General features: G+C 46.1%; 1 protein-coding gene across 1 annotated transcript in view; it reads left to right on the forward strand.

Moving 5' to 3' along the window:
- The window catches only part of LOC118229569 (zinc finger protein GLIS1), an 85,625-nt gene that overhangs the window by 40,153 nt on the left and 19,263 nt on the right, over positions 1-26,209 (forward strand). Inside the window, exons 3-4 of the mRNA XM_035421628.1 lie at positions 3,946-4,138; positions 5,718-6,924. Of these exons, the coding sequence (XP_035277519.1) occupies positions 3,946-4,138; positions 5,718-6,924 (1,400 nt within the window). The remainder of the gene's footprint in view (positions 1-3,945; positions 4,139-5,717; positions 6,925-26,209) is intronic.

Genomic DNA, 26,209 nt, shown 5'->3' on the forward strand with positions numbered 1-26,209 from the left:
TGTTTTGGTTAACGCTGCATTCTTTGTGCCAACTTGAGCAAACTTTTGAAGTAAAAAGGGCAGGTTTTTTTTTTTTTTTGAACAGCACTGTTTATTTTAATTTTCAGGCTGTTTTCTTTTAATGTTCCATGTGGAACTCTATAAAGGATTTATGCCTCGGCGCTGGAGCCTTGTAATCCCAGCTAACTCGCAGCGTTCTCAGAACGCTGTCCCATTGTTGCAGGAACGTTACCCCAGAGTGCAGAGATGTCTCTGAATCGGGACTGGACGCACAGTAGCTAACTCGACGGGTTTCAACAACTGCGTTTGGTCCTACTTTAGATCCAATTATCCAATAACCTCATTCGTGGCATTGCGTATGTGCACGACGAACTAAAACAAAGAGTACAGAATGAAGTCTTGACAGGCTGCTCGCTGTCACGTCACTGTGAGTGTCGCTGCGTTGCCCAGAGCTCTTGTGCTCTCCTGTACTGCTTATAGACGCACACAGAAAGCTTGGCGGCCTCTCTAATTAGCCTCCCGCAACACGCTTCTGCGGGCGTGGCCGCCGACAGAGCTTCTCAGTGGCGCACTTGCTCTGGTCTGCTGGAATCGCTGCTTCCCTTCACGGGGGTAAAACATTTTTAAAAATGTTTTTTTAAGGACCACGCAAACTAATGACAGCATCAGCCAGAACACGAGAGAGGACGCAGGAGCGGGTCTGGCTCACAAGGCCAGAAAGCTGGAGCATCACTGCCTTCCATCACTCCTTCACGCAAAGAGTTTTCCTCACTGGTGAAAGCTCAGGCTTTCTCTCGTTATTAGTTCCCGCCTCGCATACTGTACTGTACTGTAGGAGTGAGCGGGGTCTTCGTCTCATGCCCAGTGAAAGTCGACCTTTTTAGAAAAAGGGACCTTTGACAATTTATTGTGCTGCTGCTGCTGCACAAAATGAATAATTTCTTTTGTGAAATAAGAGTGTCCGTGGAGAAAACCGTTTTTTCGGAGATTGCAATTTGATCGCGGGACTCGTCAAAGACGTGGTGCTTTGATGGAATGGATCCTTCGGTCTCGTGATGCATTTACCCCTACGCCGGTGTTCTCCGGTGACCTGGTCCCGCTCGTAATGGGAGATGAATAATAGGTACGCAGACACAAGCTCAGGTGGACACCCAATATGGAGGGGTTGAGATTTAAGAAGTGACCAATTACTGATGATATACCTGTCACACGGCAGGGAGAAAGCCTGACTCCTTCCCCTCAGTCATTGTTCATCTTGAATCAGAGTAGAATGTCCAGTGTTAATTCAACTCGTAACACTTAAATATGAGTCCAAATGGGATTGTATGTACTCTGTAAGAGTTGATTTAACACATGAACATTTTACTGTTATAATTCCACCCCTGCCAGGTGAGAGAAGAGCTAGGCTCTGAGCCCGTGGTCGTTGATATTGCAGTGCGAACCATGATTGGTTATTTCAAGATGGTGAGCTGCCAAAAAATAAAGAAATAAATCTGTCCAAGAGATGAAACGCAGACCACCAAAAGAGTCCCATGGGCCTGCCTGGGCTCCAGCCTGGAGCACAGCAATAGATATTCCTCTGGTAGTCACCTCTCTTTCCAGTTTCCCAAACATGCACAATACTCCCAATACTTTTGCAATCTCTGTGAGCTTAACGCAGGGTTGCCCAACCCTGTTTCTGGAGATCTACCGTCCTGTAGGTTTTCATTTCAACCTTAATTCCCACACCTAATTCTACTAATTAGCAGCTCGATGTGGATCTCTAGCTGTTGAATGAGGTGTGCTTTGTCAGGGTCGGAGAGAAAACCAACAGGATCTCCAGGAACAGGGCTGGGCAGCCCTGCCTTAATGTGTTGTGAAGGCTGCGTGCAAACAGAGCCAGGAACTTTGCTTTGAAAGACAGAGCCAGGAGCTTTGCTTGCTAACAAACATGCGCTCGCAAAGTTACTGAAACACATCAACCTTAAAGAAAGGTTTGCAATGTTGCACACGAACAGAGCGGGTACTCTGCAGGCTTACAACATTTTCATAACGTTCCTGCATCGGGCCAATCTTATCACAACATGCAATGGGGGTGGGGGGGGGGGGGGTTGCACACAAGTGCATCACCTGGCTAATTCATTCTGCATTTCCTTCTTTTGACCCGGTCTGAAATGTCTGGGTTTTTGGCATGTATTTAAAAAAGAAATGGAGAGGGGGAAAAAAAAATGAAATCCGTCAGTGTGATGCCGCTATCGTAAACACCATTTTTTTTTTTAAAGTGAATTGAATTAGATGAAATTGAGTTAAGCAAGTTGGGAATCACATATGGAACATTTTTTCCTGGAGTGCCATGAAGGTATTGACTTTCATTCAGGAGATATTTCCACTTTTACTCCAGTTCGCCTTCTTCTTTCATCTCTTTAAAGCGTTGAATTAAAGTGTTTTGCGTAGCAACGATGCCGATTTTTGATAAGAACCCATAGCCGTGTGCCAAGTAGAGAGGCCAATTCTTGGTGTTGAAACTGAATACAGTAGATGTCCAGATGTTTGATTTGTACCCCAACTCCTCTACGCCCCCCCCCCCCCCCCCCCAACCCCTAAAGTCTAGTCAGGCTGTTAGCTGCTGCAGTATGCCACACGGTACCCCCACTAAGGATCTGTTGGGACTACACACCATTGTTGTGTCTCTACAGATTTCCTTATCATCTGTTGTCTCCTGGTAAAAATCACATCACAGGAAATGGTTGACTCCAGGGCAAAAAATAAAATCAAATTGAATGCATTTTTTTAAAATAGTACGGATAAGAATAATGCTTCAAGACAACTGGTCCGTATATTAAGAATCCCTGTTTTCTATGTCGTACTGATTTCATCAGAACAGCAGAACTTTTTTTTTCTTTAAGAGGGCAAGTTTCGTAATCGAGCGAGATTTTTCTATCCTGTTGCTTTCGTTTGCTTTTTCGAAACACTATTAATCACCCTTAATAAAACCACAATCCCTCCATGTTTCGTCAAAAAGTAATGGTCATTATTTCTTGGTTTTTTGGAAACTTTTCACATGTCCTGTGCGCTTCTTTGTGGCGCTGTACGTTTGAGAGTTCATTCTGAACTTTGAGATCAATGAGAAGTGTTCTCGCTGAAAAAGAAGGTTCCAGAACGTTGTCTCCAAAAACAAATGCGACTTCCTCTCAAAGGGCTGCTGTAAGAGGCGGGTATCGGGTTCAGTGGTGTCCGATTTACAAATGATTCATTCTTTTGAATTAATAATTTCTGCCAGTCATGGATTCGGCCTTATCTGATTTTCCCAGTGCTTTGAGTGATGCTCATTCAGCCCGTCAAAATCCACAGTCAGTACGGCGGTCATCATGCTCAAAACAACCTGCCAAAATGTAGTTGTACATTTGTGGACTGAAGTTGAAACAAGTCAGTCTAACCCAGTGATTTACTGTAAGCCTTTAGCTGGACATTAATTCAATTTGCCCTCTCATTCATGACTGGTTTTGAATTCCGGAGCCTGCAGTTTATGAATGAAACGAGTGAGTTGTGAATCAGAAATTCAATCACAACTTCGTAAATTAAATTAACGTGTGTCGCTCCGGCGAAAGGAGTCAAATTGAGCGAAACCACTGGAATGTGGCGATTCTCTGGGGCATTTTTGTCAAAGCACTGGCTCGTGGAGAGATCTGCGACGTTTGTCATCCTTCTGTAAACGGTGCCAAACTGGTCAAGGTTCCAGGCAACTTCCTACTGTATAAAAGATTTCCTGTCAGCCCCTAGCTCGTAGTTTATTGACTGGCAGTCCTGCCTAAGCCAGTTGTCGTAGGAAGTGGGGGGGGGGGGGGGGGGGGGGGGGGTGGGTGGTCAGAGAAGAGAGTCCCGTTCTCTTCGGTAAATGGTGTGTGAAACCTGTTCCATGAACGCCCCCCCCCTCCCCACCCCCCCGCCCTTTTTCGTGTGTTTCAGTGAACGGAGTCTGCCGCCCCTTCTGCTCCAGGAAGAAGGATGTGTCGGAGGCCATGGGTGGCGAATGCGTGGCGTCCAGGAGCGGGCAGAGCCGCGCGCCCACCCAGCCAGTAGGAGAGGGCTTCGTCGCCCCTGGCGACCGAGCCGCTCAGAACCTCTGTATCCAGGGCAACCATCACCACGACGGCGCAAGGTATTCTGTCTGGACCCGGGCTCAGGCTCAGTTAGGCCTGGGTTCAGTCGAGCTTATGTGGACTGTGCTCAGTCTTTTAAACTTACAGAATGTAAACCTGAACGCTGGTTCAACATATGCATAAACAGGAAGCGAGACACACATGGAGAAGCAAAGGTCAAGATATTATCAGTGGAGGTACGGTATTGTTTTAATAATTTAATATAATCAGACAAAATTACTTATAACTATGGACTACACAAGGGAAGACTAATTAAGATAACTGTTATAGGACACAAAGTGCAAGATAACATTGAATACCTATTATGCTCATTATGAATTCAACTATAGATCATGCTGTCAAAAATATATCAACAATATATACCTTATGTAAGGGGTCAAAACACAAGTGCTTATAATTCACATTATTATGGTTGTGGAACGTGGAATATTAGTATAGTGGATATGTAAACTGATCTTTGTGTTTTGTGTAGTTTAGGATTGTGCAAATCCTCATTAAAATAAATTGCTGCTAATTTTTGAAACATTTATATTAGAGCATAAACATTTTTAAATAAACAAGGCAGGAGAAATAGTGCATAAAATAGTCCATTAATAAAACCGGCCCAGCATCTGCAGCAGGGAGTTCTTTAGCTTCAGCTGGAACTCTCTGGGGCTCATTCTCCCACCCACCCGACCCCTCCCCCTTCCTCCCCCCACACGCAGCCCAAACTTTTTAATAGAATAAAATCTAAGGGGGTTGACAAATGTTTCTGAAAATAACAAAAGGAATCCTTCCTGCCTGTGGAAATGTAAAATGAGTTGAACCTTCACTAACCGTGAATAGGAGAGAGAACTTTTTAAGTTCTGTCATCAAGAGCATTATGTATTGTATGATTTTTTTTTCTTGTCTGGTCTCGTGCTGGCTAAATTTTCTGCATCCGGACAAAAGAAGAAAAAAAAAGTATGATCGGAAAATTGAGGCCTCTAATTTCTTGGGACCATGGCACAGAATATATGAATGACCAGACAGGAGCCATTCAGAATATGATCAGCTGCAGCAGCAGATTACCTACAGAATTATGAACTCTATTGTGCTTTATAATTATCTCTTAGCTGGTGATCATGGCAGTTAGTGCCTTTAGTTAAATTGAGATGATTACCTCTACATGTAGCGGCCCAGCCCTGTTCCTGGAGGTCTAGTTGTAGGTTTTCACTCCAACCCTAACAAAGCACAGCTCATTCAACAGCTAGAGACCTCGTTGAGCTGTTAATTAGTAGAATTAGGTGTGGGAATTAAGGTTGAAATGAAAACCTACAGGACGGTAGATCTCCAGAAACAGGGTTGGGCAACCCTGAGTCCGGTGTACCAACTTAGGGTTGAAAGGACAACCAACAAGATGGTAGATCTCCTGGAGCAGGGTTGGGCAGCTCTGCTTTAGTGTCTTAAGTGAAATGGAGGTGGTTAGTACTGCCATAGCCATCACCACTGTTACTGTCCTGAAATGGCGGTTGCTTCATATTTCTTAGTGTCTTTAGTTGAGTGGAGAATGCGGCGCTGATCTTAGTTCCACTGCTCTTCCTCTGTTCATCTCTGCAGGTGCACAGGCTTTCAGGAGGCCCTTGTACCGGTGGGCCTGGGTGGGGACGGGGGCCACTGTTTCGGCGGAGTAGGCCGCCAGCTGCAGCACATAAAACAGGAGAGCCCCGCCAAGTACAAAATCACGTCGGGCGTCCCGTCCACCCAGGAGCCCCTCCCCGGGAGGGCGGGGCCGGGGGCGGGGCCGGGCCCGGCGAGCCTCCCGCCCCCCGAGATCGAGCTGACCCACGGCGGCTTCGCCTCGTACCCGTTCGGCAGCGACGGCGGCCCGACGATGCAGTCCCCGGGCGACGCCCGGCAACCAACCCGCCTGCTCCACGCGGGCAGCCTGAAGCGCCGCTGCCTGTCGGTCACGCCCTCTTCCGGCGCCTCCGAGGGCATTGACATCACCGCCATCATCTGCTCGTCCCAGATGTCGGTGGTGGCCTGCGTGAACGCCGGCGCCCCCTTCCTGCGGAGCCAGGGAGAGCAGCGGCGGCTGCCCTCCCTCAGCCCCCAGGCCACCGACGAGAGCTGCCGCCTGCCCTCGCCCGCCGCCTGCCTCCTCTCCTTCTCCTCCTCCTCGTCCTCCTCGTCCTCCGCCTCCTCCTCCTCGGCGGACTGCGACAGGCCCGCCCCCATGCAGGAGGCGCGGGGGCCCCCGCCCCAGGCCGCCCACGCCGCCGCGGGGGGGGAGCCGGCGGACAGCTTCAGCGTGCTGGTGAACAGCGTGTTCCAGCAGGGCCTGCTGGAGGGGTGTGGCCGCGGCGGGGCGATGAAGCAGGAGCCGCTGGACGAGCTCCCGCAGGGCGAGGAGGAGCTCTACCGCCACGCCCACGCCCACCGCCACCACCCGCTCCACCCCAGCCTGCCCCCGCCCTACCACCTGCACCAGTACCTCGGCCCCAGCCCGGGGGCCCTGCTGCACCTCCAGGGGCAGCACCCGCCCTCCGCCCTCCCCCACAAGCCCCCCGGCCTGGCCGGGACTCCCGAACGCGAGGAGCCCGGCGACCAGCAGGCCTGCCGCTGGATCGACTGCAGCGCCTCCTACGAGCAGCAGGAGGAGCTGGTGAGGCACATCGAGAAGGTGCACATCGACCAGCGCAAGGGCGAGGACTTCACCTGCTTCTGGGCCGGCTGCGTTCGCCGATACAAGCCCTTCAACGCCCGCTACAAGCTGCTCATCCACATGAGGGTTCATTCCGGAGAGAAGCCCAATAAGTGCATGGTAAGTCCTCCCATACTGTGGTCTTTCAAGCATAATGGAATGGTTGTCCACTCTTTCAACTCTGGTTTGATAATCGGGACTTTTACAGTATCGCCTGTAAGGCTACCAATTGGGCCAGAAAAGTCAATATGAATGTTGTATTCCAAAAACAAGAGAGATTCGAATACATTCAAATATTCATCGCAAATTTTACATGAGAACATCAAAATTGCTCGATGCTCTCGGGCGCTTCCTGTTATACGAAGGTTATTTACGAATGAACAGGTGAGCCCAACGAATGAATCCTTTGAACGAACAGGGCCAAACGATGCGGCTCACCTAAGGGAATGAAAGTTCCCATCAATACCTACACGCTATTGGCCATGCTGTTACCTGGTGTGAGAGTGTGAGCGAACTCTTCTCTGATTGGCTAGCTTAAGGCGGCTATGCATGTGTGAAAAGACGTGGGTCATTCAGAAGCAAGAGGTAATGTACTGAGACAGGGAACAAGTATTCAAGCGTGCTCAAACGTAAATTTTAACTATCTGAATGCTTATTTTTTTCCCATTCAAAATATGTATTTGATAGCACTACAAGCTGGTGCACACCATGTACAGAAGATAGACTTGTCCTGAAGTGGGCAATTTCATATGTACTGTATGTGATATATCAGGGTTCTGATATCCTCTTTCAAAGATGGACACCCCACATTGGGTAGGTTACTACAAAAGAGAACAGTGTAACCATCTAACTTTAAATTTTAATTTAGGCTGACCTGGAATAAACTTAAGTACAAATGTGTTTTTGTTTATTTCCCCTCTGTGTCATACTGCTACTACTTTGAGTGCCTTTGAGCAGTATAGTGCATCAATATCCAACGTAATTTCACAAGAGAGTGGAGAGAAAATAAAAATCCGCTCTCATTTTCCACTGGAAGTCCTTTCTACTGTACGAACGCACGTGCAGGTATGGATGCACTGATGTGCATACTATAGGTAAACTTGTGCTGTGTTTGTGCCCTTGCATTGTGAGAGGAGAACACTTGCAACCATTTACTGAAAATGGCCATTACAAATTCAGTTTGTAAGTAAACAAATATGTTTTCTATTTGAAGTGGAATGTGTTGTATTCGTTTCACGTTAGAAGGCCATGTGCAACCACTCAACACATTGTTGTACTGTCATTCCTCCTGATGCCCTCAAGTTCTTCCAAAAAGCCCCAATGGTTTACATGAATTATTCATTTTTTCCATAATCCGCATTGAGGATAAACCACATACTGTTCTTTGCTTTCAATTAGCTGTGCTGTGCAGAATTTTTGAAGATAATTTTGATATTTGTATCCCATTGTTGACTGGCTCATCCCGAGGCACTGGTTGTCAGTATGGTTAAGTTGCCTGCGTTCTGGTATAAAGTCCTGACTGAGCCTGGTCCAGCGCCTAGTAGGAGCTGCACAGGTAATGCATAGCTGGCCATAGCATCATTCAGGGAGGGAGGGTTTGTTGGTGGGCTTACCCTTGACTCATTGTGCATGAACTCCTCTGTAGTTCCTTATGAGGAGTACTCCTCCAATGGCTTTCAGTCCCTCAGTGATTGAACTTGCCTTATATTCAAACAAACACTAATGTGTATTTGCAGGGGAGTGAACAGTAGGAGAGATGCGCACAATATTTTAACCATTCTTCCGGTGATGACCTCATTGGTTTAACATGCACTTTCGCAACCCTGCGAGGAGTACGCGTTGATATCAAGAAACAACCACAGCCGACTGCATAAAGTAAACAATCAGGTTTTTTAATTTTAAAAAAAAAGGAGGTTTTAAGTTGAATTCTTGGAATGTTCGAACCAGATGAATTTTCCAGCGTCAGACGATGACCGGCTAAACGCGCGAGTGGGTGGCGAGGTGTTCTACGCAGCTCCACAGGAATGTGAAAAACTCGGGCGGATTGCGCAATTTCTGACCGGCTCGTAACTGCCCGATCCCTGGTATGTGTTGATGCGGGAAAGTTTGTGCAAATTCCGGTCCCAGGCTCCGAGCGATTAAATCTCGGCTAAATCGTACTCTGTACTCTGTGTTTCTGTATTTGACGTTTTTTTTTTTTTTTTTTTACGTTGCAGAAGTTCTTCTCTAGGGCGGTTTAAACTAGAACACATTTATTGGCTCATCTGAAGTGTTTTAATTACCAGTGTTTGACAAGTTGTTGATACATTGATCTACTGTTGATTGTGTTGACAAATCTAAAGTCAGATTGTGATGCATTGTTATGTGCTTGAATGCGTTTTCAAATGAAAAGCTTATTAGGCTTCCAGTCATACTGGCTCTCTACGGCTGCTTCAGTTATGACGTATCGTTGAGTGAATGTGTGTCTGTGTGTGGGTGTGTGAATGTCTGTGAGTGTGCGTGTGTGTGTGTGGGTGTATGAGTGTCTGTAAGTGTGTGTGTGGGTGGTTGTATGAATGTCTGTATGAGTGTGTGTTTGCGCGCACATGTGTGAGTATGTGTGTATGTCCGTGTGTGTGCGTGTGTGTGTGTATGCACATGTGTGCATGCATGTGTGTGTATGCACATGTGTGTGTGCCTGTGTGTGTATGCACATGTGTGCGTGCATGTGTGTGTATGCACATGTGTGTGTGCCTGTGTGTGTGTGTGTGTGTGTGTGTGTGTGTGTGTGTGTACATGCTTTGCGGTCCTGCATGTATGTAATAGACAAAGGCATTTAGGAATTCCAGCGATTTGCTCAGAGGAAACAGATGAGACATCTTGATTTAAAACCAAACGCTCGACCGAAAGCCCGCTAAGTCCTTTATTATCTTTCCAGCAGCAGTCTCCGCCGTACACACTCATGAGGTAAGCCCGCTTGCGTCCAAGTATAACACCCCCCCCCCCCCCCCCCCAACCCCCACCCCTCAAAAACAGCTGCTTTGCATTTGTTACATGTGGCATCTTGGCAGAAAGAAGTCATTATAAACAGAGAAGCGTCTCTGTCCGCTCTCGAGCCTCAGCGCCTCTACCTGCGTGCGTTCGGTCCTACCTGCGTAGAACGCGGCGTCCGTAAACAGGAAACGCAAACGCGTTATTTTACAGTCGGCTCTCGGAATGGCAGCCGCCCGACGCCCGTTTTAACGGTCATCGCTTCGGGCGGGTCGAGTAGTTAAAAGGAAACAACATAATCTCCCCGCAATATCCTGTTATGTTTCATACCTAATTCGGCTGTTGTTTTAGTTTATTGCATTTCGCTGTCGTCTACATTAATATTAAAAATATATCCAACAAAAATATTCCGGTAATCATCCTAAGACTGGTATCTTAGTTGTTGATGTGAGACAATTGAGTGGGGTTTTATGGCTCAGACAACCCAAATATGTAACCTGAAGTTCATGTAAATATCTGTCAAAGCTTCGGATTCCCTTTGTAAATTACACAGACAGCATTTGCATATGGATAAGCAGCATGATAAGCCATGACCTCTGGTTTTATTAACTCTCTTTATTATTGTCAATTACTATCCAGTTCAGTTCATGAAAACTTTGATGGATGATGCTGCTGTTTAATTCCAATAATAGAAAAATAACAGAGGGGACAGAATGCCAATAAGATGGATATGTTCTGTCTGAGTATCTGAACTTCGCTATGTATTTTGAATCAACTATTTAATTAGTCTTTGAATTGGATTGTTTTAAAGATGATTTTGGCTGAAGCTTTTGTTCTGGTGCATTTACAGATATTGGATTCGCTTTTCTTCATGTTGATAAATAGATCCAGAAAGCAGATATGGTATCTCTGTGGTAAACAACTTGTGAGAAGCTACAGACCCTACTTCCAATGAGCAATCATTGTTTAAACTTAGGAGTACAATCAAAGTGCTGTGTTGAGTTCGATGCATTTTAAAATGATTTGTTACAAAGGCGTAATTACATTTCTCTGTCAAGAAGTGGAAATTGTGTCGTAACAAATGTATTCAACAATCAAAGAATGAATTCTCTTATTCTCAAAACTGAGACGTTAAGGTTGCACATGTGGTGCGTGTTTTATATCTTAGCGCACTTTTCATAAATACGGGCAGAGAGTTTTTGAATGTTTAAAATGTTTTAGGAACTGCTAATTTTCCAGAGAAAATATTAGTGTTGCCAACTTGGATTTTGTTTAAATCTCTTCTGTTGAAAAGTAGAGGTGCTAAACCATACCATCTGGATCATTTTTTTGAGGGAGTGTTTCAAAGATGGAGTAAGAGGCAGACCACCTCACAATTAGCCAACACGTGCTACGTGAGGGAGACTATGTGCTAGCAGGAGTGTCCGGCCGAATGTCAAGTGAGCCAGCGTTTAAAAAACTTATAGCCGCGTCCTTACACGAAGGAAAATAAAAGTCAGCATATATCACGGAATTTAATATTTTCAGAACGCGTGCATGTCGATGATAAATTTGCCGGCGGGGTGGAACGACTGCAACGACGGCGTTTCGCAGATCTGTTACGCTTGTCTCTCGGAACGCGGTCCGGAAAAGCCCCCAAAGTCAGACGTTGCCATGGAGTCGCATTGTTCCGCGGAGTGGGCGCGTGCGGGGAGACCTTATGTCAACAAGAAAGGGGCTTTGGTGAGCAATCAAGCGAGATGTGGAGCTTTTTTTTCTTTCTTTCTTCTTTTAAAAGAGGCGAGCGCCTCGAGCTGATTAAAGAGAAATGCCCACGCTTCCCTTCCGTTAAGCTGTTCCTGCGGCTGTGGCGGGCCCGCGCGTTTGTGTGGAAGGTGCTCGTTAAGATGACGTTAATGGGATCATGTCGCTGTGAACGCGTGCCGCATAACCCTGTCCGGATAGCTTAGCCACAGCACTCGCTCTCAAGACCTCTCCCACCACGACTGGGAGCTCCTGCCCGCGATTAAGACTGATTCGGTACTTTCCTCCATGTGTCAGGTTTTCCCTTAATGAGCCAATTTAGTGTTTGGATTCCTGTTTTTTTTTTTTTGTTTTTTTTAATGAAAAATGCCACTTTTGGAGAGAGGCACGGGCAGGAGACCGAATGTGTCAGTTATACACGTTCTCCTGGAGAGGGTAGAACATATAACAGCTGAGAGGTGAATTGCCTTCAACAGATTAGCATGACTGCATGGGATTCATGGAGTGTACATGGCCATATACTGTACGTCTGCTAGCTGGTCTAATACCCCTGCAGCCGCAGTGCCGGGACAGTGATGTAGTAGGAGGATCACGCCGAATTAATCTCCTCTGTCGCCGTGATTGATCGCACCCTCGGAACTGTTTGGAGACCATATGTTTTTAACGCCGTAAATCAACAGCATTAGAAATTGGTTATTGATCTCGCCTGAACTAAAAAAATGAACGAGTGAAAAATTCTCAAGTTCTCATGATCGTTTATAAGTGCGGACGCCGTGAAAAACAAGTTCGGCTCGGCTGACTCGTGAAGCTCTGACGCACTGGACGGAGTGTAGCACAGTGGGTAAGGAACTGGGCTTGTAACCGAAAGGTCGCAGGTTCGATTCCCGGGTAAGGACACTGCCGTTGTACCCTTGAGCAAGGTACTTAACCGGAATTGCTTCAGTATATATCCAGCTGTATAAATGGACACAATGTAAGATGCTATGTAAAAGTTGTGTAAGTCGCTCTGGATAAGAGCGTCTGCTAAATGCCTGTAATGTAATGAATATGATTTCTTGTGAATAAGCGGCTGGTTTTATGGGGCTTTTCGGAGCAGACACCTGCTTGGGCTGACCTCATGTTTTCGCGCCCCGGGCTGATGTAAATGAGCAGACAACAGCGGACACTTGTCTCGCCCCTGGTCGCCGCGACGCTGGAAAATCCACGACAGCGGAAAGCGTTAGACTAGAGGCTATCGATTCCAGACGAGCACGCCGCCGTCTCGTTTGATTACTGTCCCTCGTCAGAGTTTGTTGAAGAGGCGTGCGGCGCGCGCTGGAAAAAGAGAAGGGAGCGTTTCGGGAACCGAACGGCATCACCAGCGATCTGAAAAGGCCATCCTCTGCGATGGTGATGTCACCCCGGGGGAATAACCTGAGGAAAGCCACACGGACAGAACGTCTCGATCCAGAAAGTGCCGACGCCCATGTTATTCGGTCCAATTCCCAAAATGCACACACACTCTAAAATATGAACACACCAATGAGTCAGGAAGGTGACTAATTTCTCATTTACTGAATGAGCTTTGACATTCTTTTTGACGTTCATGAAATCCATTACTGTCTGATCCCACTCCCCCCTCAGCTACATGAGCCTTGGTGCTAATGAGATAAATAATGACCATCTGCGATAAGGCATATGTAAAAAATAAATAAATAAATAAATAAAAAAGATGAAATGTATTGGCAGGAGTTGTATGAGGACTGTCAGACGACTGACATTTTGGCAGGAGGGAGTAAAGGCCTGGAAATGTATAGCGCTCGCTAGTTTTTCTTGCTGAAACGGGGTTCAGCCAAAATCTCGACAGGCCGTCAGAGCTCCCCCGTCAGTCTTTCGCGCTGATGCAGCCCGGTTTCCGTCTCTTTGCTTGAGGCTCCCGTCTTTCGGCTGCGGAGACGGGCCTCGAGTTCCCGGCCCGGACGTCTTTAAATGCCGTCTTGACGAGTGCGTCCTCAGCGAGATTCATCCCGTTTCACCCCGCGCCTCCCGTCCACGTCGCCGCTTTTAAAATGAATAACATCAGCCGTCACTCAGCTACTGCTGCTCCGCAGTTTCTCTCAGTTTCTCTCAGTTTTCCTGTCGAGGTGTACGACTCGCTCGTACGGCAGAACCCTAATAGATTTAGATGCCGTGGACTTGAACATTGGACACTGGGTAGAGGTGTCAGGCGAGAACTGTTTTTCTGTTTTTGCCCTCACCTCCTGGGACGGTGGCACGTCTGGGGGCTGAGGTCGTCAGTAAGCCTTCTTTTTGGTGGAAACTCAGTATCAGTGCACTTTGAGATCCACAGGTTGTAACATTGATGGAGAACCAGCTGCTGAAATAAACACTCTACATATGTGGTTGTTTAGGGCCTCAACCATCCCTGGACCACACAAATCAAATTTTACATTTTTAACTTTTTTTTATTTATTTTTTTAGAGCATATTTAAATTGTGCAGTATTCACAGGCCGCAAATAGCTTTTTGGATGCTATTGTTCTTTCAATGTTTATCGTTATTTGTGTGTTATTTGTGTGCTGCGATTGGTTCCCCTGTTCGCGACCCCCACGGATCATTCTTGTGTCGGGCCACCGATATCCTCGAACCGGCTCTGCGTTGATAGGCCATGTCTGAGCGGTGCCTGGGTGAAACCAGCGACTTGTCCTCATCTCTGCAGTCGGGATTAAGCGAATTTCACAGTTTGTTTCAGTGTGTTTATCTTCTATTGGCAGTTTCTTCTCTCTTGCCGAACAACATGTGTTTTGCCTTTCGCTAAAGAGAGCGCTCGGGACCATGTGCCGAGAGCAATCAGATATTTTATTGTTTTTTTTTTTTTTGTTTTTTTGTTTTTTTTACTTTTCAGAAACGTAGGCTATTTCTGAAAACTGGGTAACCTGGACCCTGTTGCGTGTTTTGGAGGAAAAACCATGCTCGATTTGCTCTGATCGCTTTTCTCAGAAAACATGTTATTTTGGGTTCGCAGTTTCGTAAAACTTTCTAGCGCGAGTCCTGAAAATGAAACCCGATAGCTCATCTGAGCTGAACTTTGCATTATTATTGTGTCATAATTCTCCCTAAACAAGCCCTTAATTAGTTTAACCTTCGGAGCGAGGCGTATCGGGTTTAGTAACATAGCGGAGAGCAGAAATACAACTAATGCAGAAAGATTTTTCTACCAGCTCTGGGTATTTTGCAAATCTCGGCGGGATTAAAACTTGATTTGAGGAGTCTTAGGCCTGTCCAAAAATATTCTGAGGGGAATTGGATAAATTGTATTTCCACACTGGTGATTAACTTAAGTTGCCAGATAGTTTCGGAATTGGACAGAGTAGAGGAAAAAATCCCTGTGGTCCACTGGTAACCTCTTTAAATGTTCTCAGCTCCAGTTGTAGGAGTGTAAGATGACATAATTGTATTTGGGCTAATTCCCCCCTGCTAAATGCTAGGGTATGTAAGTATTCTGTAAGTCTCTATTCCTTTTTTCTACATATATGATTATTTTTGATATTCAAAAATGAGTGATACCGATTCTTTAAGTATGGTATGCAGGTATGAATTTTATTCTTTCAGAGAGATGAGGAAAAGTTGTTAAACTAAGATGTGTGTTTCCATTATCACTTTTCAAAGGCAATGGGAAACCTTCAAAATGTCTCATCTGTACAAATGTGCCTTCATAATGAGTCCAAATTAAAAAATCTATTAAATATTTAAAATCAGATGCACAAGACATTCTTCTCACTGAGCCTTCACAGACTGCCTAGGAAAGATCTGCTTTAATATGTCGCTGTCCTGAATCTAGTTCTAAAAAAACTGCTCTGTGTCAGATTTACGTGTTGCGGTGACGCCTGCCCGGTTGATGTGTTGCACTGATTGCAGTCAGGCTGGTATGTTGTGGTGATGCCAGTCTTCTTGTTAACATCTCTGCCCACCGTCTGTGTATCAAAACCGAACCGCACTGGAGTGCTATGCTTATGCTTTTTTTTTATAAAAAATTGCTTACATCCCATTTTGCTCAGTTATTTCACAATCTGGAATGGCCAGTGGTGTTGTGAGCCTGTCCCATTGCCGCAGCATCCTCTGTTGGTTCGGGTGGAGCGCGCGGACGAGCGCTCTCTGTCACGACAGGACGAGCGCTCTCTGTCACGACATGACGAGCGCTCTCTGTCGCGACATGACGAGCGCTCTCTGTCACGACATGTCGCGACCGGCCGGCGCGTCTTATCGGCGCGCGGCGCGGTCACGGAACACAGGTGCCCAGTCGTCCGGAGGAACGCCCGATTAGGCGGGGGAACACTCTGATATCTGATACCCTCCCTCCCTGGGTGATGCTGGGCCAATCACGTGTCGCCATGCGAGTACTCTCTCTCTCACTGAGATCATGTGCACTTTGCCAGATCTGCGCCACCCCCCAGGGAGCAGAAGGAATTGCATTTCTGTACATTATTCATGGCGTGTTCGCACCGGCGTTGCGTTTCACACCAAACGCGGTGCATCTTGCATGGAAAGTGGACACCAGCCATGGTGATAGCAAACTAAAGGCTTCTTTTCTCTGAATCCTGTGCGCTCACTTTCACTGCCGACTTTCAAACGTGCTTCTCTGCAAATAAAAAGTCAACAAATAAGAACAGTTCTATTTTACCTTCTAGAGTTTTTTTTTTTATTATTTACTAAAATTCATGCAAGGTTGCCTCTGTTGATTTTTTAAACTAATTTTTATTCTTTTTTAATTTAATTATAACAATTATAAAGACAGCCAAACAGCCAAAGGGAACAAACATAGCATAAAAAAGGACTAAACTTAAACAGAGTGCCTAAAGGGAGGAGAAGATGGTAAAAATTTTAATTCAGAGCACTGATAGACGGAACCACCAGGTACGCACTGCACAGCTAAACCTTGCTAATGAGGTTAGGGGCGAAGCTCACACCCTCAGAGTAGGTGTTCAGAGTGGCAGATCATGACCTGTGGAGTCTCACAGTACCGCTGGCACTTCCATAAACCAATCCGTCGAGGAAACACAACGACCGAGCATGAATTTTTGGTTCACATTTTTTGCCGGGCTAATTTGCGTTGAACTGTGCAATCACAAACTGCCCTATTCAAGAATTTTACCCACAGGCCTGTGATCGTGACCACAGTCTGCTGCTTAAGCGTGGATACGAATGGGGCTTCGTTGTCAAAACGCTGGTGCAATAGCCGAGCAGATCAACGGTCGAATTACAGCCGGTGTTTTATTTCAGCTGTCACCCTCCGCAGCACGTGACCCCGCGGGCTGGGCGCAGCGCCACCCCTACTTTGTCACAGATCAGAAGCCCCCCCGTGCCAAGCGATTTGCAGAGCGGGCCCCCAAAAAAATTACCCATGGGGGCGTGGTAGCCAAAAACAATTTTACAGCGTTTTGCCGTTGCTCGTGAACATGTCTTAATTAGGGTGGGAGATCCGCAAGGCTTTGGGCACCGGTGCAAGCGCAGGCAGGCCAACAATAAGCTGCTTCTTCTGCCGATGGGGGAAGTCTGTCCAGTTTCCAGCAGGCTGTGGATGGACCCAACGCTGTAGCCAAAGGCTCATAAAAAACCCCAGCGCTTGTGTAATGGGTTTCTCTTGTGAAACCAAGTTTGCGGTTTGTAGTTGACCATATAAATTATGGGTTGGTTTGGAGAATTTTGACATTTTATTAAAAATAATAATAACAATAATAATAAAAACACATGTTCTGCCTTCATGTATGCCAGTAAAATATATGTGCATCTGTTTAGATCAATTGAGTGATATCCAGTCCACTTAAACTATTTAGGGGAAGTCCAAGTTTAGGTCATTCAGTTGTTTTGGTAACAACAAAAAGACCTGTCCAGTGTTTGCATGGCGATGTCCTTTTTAGGTCAAAATGTTTAGTTAAAGATTAAAAGGCAGAAATGGCAGAAATGTAATAATCCAAGTTACCTACGGGCATATACTGCTCATGTGACTAATGCACATTTTCATAATCAGTGTACCACACCCCTGTACCTTTACCTGGTTGGGGCCTGTGTGTGTGTGTGTGCGTGCGTGTGTGTGTATGCTTGTGTGTGTGCATGTGCATGTGTGTACGATCACATGTACTGTGTGTGTAGGTGCGCACATGTACGTGTGTGTACGTATGTGTGTGTTTGTACATGTGTGTGTGTGTGTGTGTGTGTGTGTGCCTGTGTGAGTACGTGTTTAGTCAGAACAGAACGTTGCGGCAGACCTGCCGATTCGAGTAAAGGAGTGATCCCTTTCTGGGACCTTGGCTAAATGTCCCTATAACACCACAGCCATACCATAGAAACGTACTCCTAGAATGTGACCTGTCAATCAGCTGTCTTCCCGCTGCACTTATTCAAAGATGTTAGCATGTTTCAGACACTAGCGTGCTTGAAAGGTATTTCATTCATTCACTTATGTGATTACTTACGATTCCATAAGTAATGGGGGGGAGGGGAAATGGACTAAGCATTAGGTCTGCTAGAACCCCCTCTGATGAATGACTTGGGCATTGACCGCACAATGCATCCTTTTTTCGGGCGAGGAAGGTGCGTCCCCTGTTCGTCCCGTTCCTTGACGGGTTCTTCACAGTGCCTTCTGAACCACTGATACTTCTCGGGAATGCTGGCTGGTTTTTTGGCGAGAAACTCAGAAGTCCTCGCGCATTTGAACTGAATTATTATAGAGGCCATCAGAGGCCTAGTTTGTAAATAGTACCATACTGAGGTTTATAACTGTTTTATGCTCCTCCAGGGAAAGATATCAGAAACCATGTGAAATGCTATGCTTTGAAACAGCGCCAAACAGTATTTCTTTTCAAATATGTTTTGTTTCAGAAAACAATGAAATTAATGGTTGTTTTTACAATACACTTGTGAAAAGCAGCAGCGTTTTCCAGAAAGAAACGCAATGTACAGTACGAACCCAACATATGTTTAGAATTTCGTCATCTAAATTGCGTCTTCTCCATTAGTTTATATTAATACAATGTGTTTAAACTGTTGCTCAGTTTGTGACCAAGTGAAAAGGCCCGTTTGTGTTATATATATGTGTTCGACAGCTATGCTTCCCTTGTAGATTGTATTATAAATGAAAAGTACAACACTAAATGTTTCCACAGAAATTGCTTATTATTTTCTGGAAGGAAAAAATAAAACTGAATGAGTGTTACGGATGAGCCAGTTTTATACTATAAAGAGATTTTGCCAAGCCGTTTGAATTAGGTCATGCTTAGTGTGTGTATGGAAAATTAATTTTAAATATGAATAAACAGTGTTTTGTAATGGGTTCAACACTCTCACTGGCAAACATCGTAAAGTCAGTTAGTGCCAAGTTCAAATTCATATTACTTGTGAGGTAAACAAGTGCCCAGTGAGTAATTTCAAGCAAAACTTTCCATAAATATGAAAAAGGCATTTTAAATTATGTTCGGAATGGTAATGTTCTTATTTTAATGGGAAAACTTTTCAGTGGTTGGCAGGTTGGCTCAATCAAATCATACATAATTGGGTGGGAACAGAAATAGGTGTTGCACTAAACGATGTTAGCTTTCAACCCTGAGTTTGGATGAAATATTCTAAAAATGATCTTTCAGGGACACACCAGTCAGTGGCCGTACGTGCGTGTGTGTGTTCAGTGTATACGCGCATGTGTATCTGTGCATGTGTTTGTGTGTTTGTGTATACATTGGTGGGCTTTGCACAATGTACATGTATGCACATTATGTATGTTGTATAGCAGAAGACTGTCAATATACAGCACAATATCAGCTGAGAAATGTTTATTGATTTCAGGGGAATTTGTGAGCGGGAGAAGGAGGGAAAAAAGTGACAGGGAGAGGGGGAAGAGTTGCTATGAGCAAATTGTTATATTAGACAAATGTCTGAATTAAGATTTACAATTTAGATAGGAGACGCTTTTAGCCATCCAGCTCCTTATGTCAGTACAGAATGCCATTCCTCTCTTGGCTGATAGATCTCCACCTGGTTTCATTGAGAATTGTGGTTGCGGACTGTATCATCAGCGTAGCAATGGGACTTGGCACTGCGTCTGTCCAAGGGAGAACATGGGAGCAGAGAAGGAGAAGGGAACCACATGAGAAGAGATTTCAGTTTGGAGTGATCAGAGCAGGCCACGTTTTTTAATCGCACCGTCTGAAATCCGTCCGGTTGGTGCTGCTTCATTTCAGTGTTTTTTTTTTTTTGTTTGTTTTTTTTAATAAAGAGTAGGCTGATTAGAAATAGTCCTGTAACTCTTGGGAGTGGGGGGCGAGGGTCGAGGTTAGCTCAGGTTTTATCTTTATTATAGTTTTATTTCCACATTTTTTTACCGTTGGTCAGTCCGTCCACACGGCGCCCCCCCCAGAGCTCTTCCGCGCGACTCCTCCGTGCTCTGAGCCAATCGCTTCTCTCCAAATCTGCACACTGCCAGCGCTGGCTGGCACAACCGACGCGGGTCCGCACGGCCCGCACGGTCAGGCCTCAGCCCTCCGACCAATCAGAGGAGCCCCTGTCCAGTAACGAGGCAGGGGTTACCCTGGAGACCCGCGACCCTCCCTCCCTAAGCGAAGCTACGGCCAATTATGTGTCACGCTGTGGGAGTTGCCAGCCAGTGTCGGCGCTGGCATTATTCACAACTGACCCGTTGGCCATGGGCCGCATCACTGTGATCCACATGAGTACCTCAGCCACACCACTTGGGACCTTCTGATGCAGCTATTTTAAACAGTCATACCCCATTACCCACAGAGGGATGGACACTGGCTGAATCATCATACATCAAATGTTCAACTTTTGACCTCAGAGACTTTCCTCCTACTCTTCAGTACTTTCCCACATTATCAGATTATTAATATGGTTTTATATTAAATTATCAGTGAAGCATTATTATTACTTTCATTGTTTATGCTGTAAGTTCTCATTTTCATTTTGTTTTTGAGTGTGGGTGGAGTCTCTCTTCATCTATAAATAAGATAAAGAAAAAATAAACTAAAAACATACAAGGAACATGCATTACAATGACTGCAGGCTATCAGTAATTATATTTTTAGATGGCCATTAAGCTGAAGCTAGAGAAGCACCCACAGTCATTGTTAGGATGGCCCCAGAAACTCCTCTATATCAACTTTTTTTAAAACAAGAATTGGCGCAATCATGTCCTAAAAGTGAAGGAAAGCAGTCAGCCAAATAGAGCGCCAAACCGCATGGAACAGCTACAGCTGAATTATGAGGGAAAAATGTTGTAGTTTAGGAATGCCCATCTATCAGTGTGTGAATAACTCCCATAAACAGCTACACAAATGAGCAGTAACCTGTGACACGGCTGAAGCCATTATTTGGCAGCATTGTGCATCAAATTAAGGTATTAACCCTTTGAAGAGTAGGTTTTTTTGAAATGTCAGTGTTCCTGAACCTCACTGCTTTCAGTTACCAGTAGTGATTGTTACATCAGCATTGGAATGTTCAGTTAAGAACATTCTAAACACACATTTGTGATCTTACACCCTAAAAGGGTTAAAAATAAAAAAAGCCATTGGTCATGGCAGCGTTGAGCGAAGGGGTGGGATTGTGGAGCAGAGGGTTACGCGTGCTGCTGGCAGATCAGGAAGATACACTGTGATGTGGAAAACAGAGCCAGGGACAGGGAAAGTAAAAGCAGTGACACATAGCCACCGGGGGGATCTTAACGTAATCTTTTCCCTCTTCTGGGCCACAGTCTTTTCTGCCAGGGCAGAAGCGGCCAAACCCCATTTTCCTGTGTACCAACCACTACTGTTCTTCTCCTTGTTTGTTTTTTTATATTTTTTTTTTTGGCAAACGAGAGCGTTGCACAAGTGCCCTCATTGCTGGGGCACCTCAGCTGGCCCCAAGCACGACGCCACTTTGACCCATTGTTCCATTTCTCCCGCTCCCTCGGGTTTCCAGCATGAGCGCGCTCTTGGAAGGGTTGCCGTGTTTCGCTTGGCACCCTGGAGGGTCACCGACACGTTTATTTGTCGTCAGATGCGAACCATTCGCCCGGCCTGGCGTGGCGTGGCGCGCGCATAGGCTGGAGAAAGCAGGGGAGAGGGAGAGATAGAGAGAGAGAGAGAGAGAGAGCGAGAGAGAGAGAGAGAGAGAGAGAGACCGTGCCGGGTTTGAGCTGTGCGGGAGACCACGTGCGTTTTTTTTTTTTTTCGTGCGCGGCGACTTGACGAGTTTCCGACCGGTCCGGCGGAAACGGTTCCCCGGCTGGTCCCGTGTTTAGGGGGTTAAGCGGAGCTGCGTTTTCTCGCGCGCATTAAACGCAGGATGTGTTCCTGATTTTCCACCGCACACGGCACATCTGCTGCGAAGGTGCTCTAGCGTCCCGGTAATTGACCGGCTCGAATCGCAAATAACGGGACGTTTGCACCGGAGGTCTTCGCATTTTAAAATGCGCGCCCGTCCAAAAAAAAAATGGCCCGTTTTATTTAAACGTGAGAACAATGTGCCCGTTCATCCCAGAGTTACGTTTCCCTCATTTGAATAATTGAGAAACTATTACATCTTCTGCATCTTTAACCGTCGTAACCGATTACCCACCAGATTTTGCAGCTATTTGCGGCCGTAACTGTCATCATTGCTAAAATACCTTCTGTACTACGCGGACTACTATATATTCTTTTTTTTTTCTTCTTGTCAAACACTCCAAGAGGATTCCCTACAGAAACCTTACATATTTCCGAACCTTGGACGAACAGCCACGAGGCTATAAGAAGAGGCTTAACTTGTCTGGCAGTGCAGGAAAAGCTATTAGACCGTAACATCTGGTGAGTGACTCACTATAAAATAACCTGGAGCACGCTGATCATCGCGTTATTGACATCGGACCAGCTCTAGCAGTTTCACAGCAGCAATGCCATGGGAAGTAACTGTATCAGCAGTGTCCATTGCATTCCTGGTTTAGCCACATATTCCAACGGAGCGCCAATGGGGAGCATTTAAACTGAGGCGAAGTGCTCGTTCTCCGTGTGGAATGACACGGGAAAGGCAACGTGTCGAGTCAGCAGTGATGACTGAGCGGGGCTCTCGTTGTGTTCTGGATGACTCCTTGCGCTTCACTGCTTGGCTCAAAAGTGCCGCCAAGCACATGCAGGCATTATGGGAAAAAAAATCTTTCGGTCTGATAAAGGCACCGGTCCGTGGATGCCTTCGGTGATATTTCTGCTTAACTCACTGGAAATGCAAAACTGACTGTGTTGATTAAGCTCTGCCCCCCCACCCCCCACCCCCACCCCGCCCAGGCCCAACCCAATCCCAGAATTCCCTTCACCCCAGTTCCAAGTCCCCTCCCCATGGGAAAGGGGGAAAGAGCGAGGGCCTGGCCCGTGTGACACCGCGGAGAGTCATTGTGCCGGAGAACTTGAAGCGCTGGGACCGGGCTTCGTGGAAGAAGCAATTAATCTCCCCTCTGACATGTTCATTTGCAATGGCATGTTCGTTTCTCCTGCCATCGCCAGAGGTTTGGAGATTAAGGCTGCGTTCCTTCCTCGAATGACAAACATCACGTTGCTGCCATGTGGGCCGTCGTTCTGCCCGGAGTGACCAGTCAGTCCGTGTTTCCAGGAAAATCTTTCTTTCTTTTAACGATTTTTATACCAAAACAAATAAAAAACATTCCTGGTAACAATGACATTGTTGCGTTGTTTTCAAGGATACAGATAAAAGCAATTCATCGGGGTCCTGAAAGTTCAAAGCAGAATAAGGGTTACGCTGTACTGGCTTCTCTGGAGTTCGCCTGCGGATTTCAGGAATAAATCAAAGACTTTTAGAATTATTTCCCTCTGAGTTTAACGTTGAACCGTGGTGATGTTTGTCCACTGAACACCAGTGTGGCCTTGAGTATGGAACATGCAGTTGGCCATTCCTACAGACCCCAGGCTTCACTGTAAAATGTCTTCTGCTAGCTCTTGCAGAGTACATAAGGCCCCTATTGGACTCATATGTGTTGTTAGAGTTGTATTACGTTTCATTACAGGCATTTAGCAGACACTTTAATCCAGAGTAACTTACACATCATTTTACAACTCTTGCATATATATTGCATTTATTTATACAACTGGATATATACTTATGTATAACTTGCTCAAGGGTACAACGGCAGTAACCTAACTGGCAATCGAACCAGTGACCTTTAGGTTACAAGACCTGCTCCTTTACACTGCCACCCGTATTAACATTGGACATTTTACTGTATGAAGCCACTGTGCCGGTAAACCAGACTCCATGATTCATGCCACCTGGGAGCCCAGAAAACAACTGTTTCCTACATGCCATGTTTTCTCTTTCCTCCTCCGATGCTACTTTCTCAAGTGCACCACAGACACCCTTATGTGGTAGACTGTGCCCAAATGTCTGAAGTTGATAAAGCCTGGTGCATATATGGCTAAATAATAGAATGAATGCTGAAATGTGGTTGAGAAAAAAAGGATGTTTAGATGACAAATATACCTGAGAATGGCTGTGTTACTGTGGGAAGACATGATCAGTGGCAGGGAATTATTTAGTAAAGTAAAAGCAGGGACTCTTTTAATTAAAGCTTTATTAAAGTCTAACAATAACACTTTTAATAAAAGCACAGATGTTATTTCAACTCTTACAGTGGACAGCAGGGATATTAATCAATATGGAGTCTGTCTATGTCGTGCGGAAGACAGAGTGCGCCACATTTTGTCATTGGGAGCCACGTGGGCGATCCTTCAGTGGACCCCGGTCTCACTGGGGTGGTACTGCCCCGCTGGCCTGCCTCGGCACCTGGGTCCAATCTCAAATAAACTGTGCTGAGGACTCCAAACAGAGCGGACTACGGGGCAGTAGAGAGTGTGTGTAAAACCGGACACAATTCTGAGGCTTTCCGCTCCAGTGTATACAAACTGTCAGACTGTGTGTAGCCAGTACGCAGCTGGTCCCGGAAAAGCGGCAGCTCTGACGTGTCTACGTACGCAAAAAATACGTGTAAATAAATAAAAAATTAAAGAGCAGTTTGAGGTTACGCCGCCGCCATTGTGGCTGTGACCAGATCAATCCCTGCGATCCTATTGGCTATTACGTTAAATCGACTGGAGCCTTTCGTATTTTCCTGCCTGCCCCCTGATGAGTGACACATGGTCCCCGCCCCCTGCCCTTGTGACATCACAGTTTACACACAGTTCAGTGTTCTGTGGGTACGCTGGATTATGGCTGTGAACCTGAAAAAAAGGTTAGAGTGGTGCATGCAAATGCTAGTACCCACTATGTTTGGTGGCAGTGAAAAAGAAATATGTAAAATGTTTTCTCAAAGCACTGTTCCTTTAAAATATAATATTAATCAATATTGAAAATACTTACAAGTGTGTATGAGGTCCTAAATGTGAAAGAAAGAAAGAAAGAACCAAAGACTTAAAATAAGAGATCCAGGTCAACAATCAGTTAAAGCGCTCATTCACAATCAGTCATAATTAAAGATGTTATCTGGACCCCAAACTGCAGGGAAGTCCCCATCAGTTTAGGCCTGGGGGGGTCTGTCTGCGCAGACAGGGCTTCTCGGAAGGCCCAGAAAGGAAAGGCAACTGCGCTTATCCACGGCGGACTCGCACAGGGAAGTCGCTCGGCCTGGCTTCCGCCGCGTAAAAGCGATTAGGCGGTGCTGCCGCGTGTCGGTCCGAGGCGTTCGCGGACATAAGGAGCGCTTCCTCCGAGCCGCTACGTGGCTGTGAAATGCTCGGAGACACGCATCACGCGCTTCCGTCTTTTTGCACGGCGTCCAGGCTCACCTGGCAGAGCGCAGGTCGAATGGCGGGTCTCCATGGCAACCGCACGGGGGGGGGTGGGGAGGGGGACGCAAGGGGCGCGGGAGGAGCGTTTGGAACGGATACGGTGCAGGGTGTCAGGAGAGATACACCACAAGCGGATACCGCACCGTTTGTTTAAAGTGACATCTTCTCATTTTGGAATCTGTCAAATTTGGGGGGGGGGGGGGGGGGGGGGGGGGGGGGGGGGGGGGGGGGGGGGGGTTGGGGGGGTTTCATTGCTGCCCACATTTGGGTGATTTTTTTTCCCCCTTTCCACGGAGAACTGTCTCCGTGGAATGCTATTAGGGAAGGTGATTGTTGATTAGCGCTGTCCAATTATAGTTGGATTCAAACAAAAATTAGAACAAAAGATATAAATTGGTGGTGGGGGAGGAGGGGACAGTTGTAACAGCTGTAGTATATTTACCTTTAGTAACAGCCAAGCTGATAGCTGACCCCATGAATACAAAGAGAGGGAGAAATGCTTGTGTTTATTTGACGCATCTGGGACAAAAAAAGTTATACATGGTAATAACTGTTATGGTTAAGTGCTGAGATATTTACAAACAGAGCCCAATTGGATTTTACGACAGTGACAAGAATGTTATTGGTCGTTTGTCTGACACATGGCCTAGCATGTGTGCTTTTTCGACTGGTGTCCCTCTGCGGAATCGGTTCTACCCCAGGTGATGGAGACCGGGCAGTTCGGAAGAAGACAAGAGAGAGCAGATGGGGAGAGAGAATATATGGAACTTCAAAAAAAAAAAAAAAAAAAAAAGAATAAAAAATGACGAAGCAATGTGCTGTCTCAGGCAAACCGGTTCAGATACATTTTTCAGGGATTGTTTCTCCTCGGAAAGCCAAGAGCGAAGGCTGTTGGGA

This window comes from Anguilla anguilla, chromosome 6, assembly GCF_013347855.1.
Source record: "Anguilla anguilla isolate fAngAng1 chromosome 6, fAngAng1.pri, whole genome shotgun sequence".
Classification (NCBI taxonomy): domain Eukaryota; kingdom Metazoa; phylum Chordata; class Actinopteri; order Anguilliformes; family Anguillidae; genus Anguilla; species Anguilla anguilla.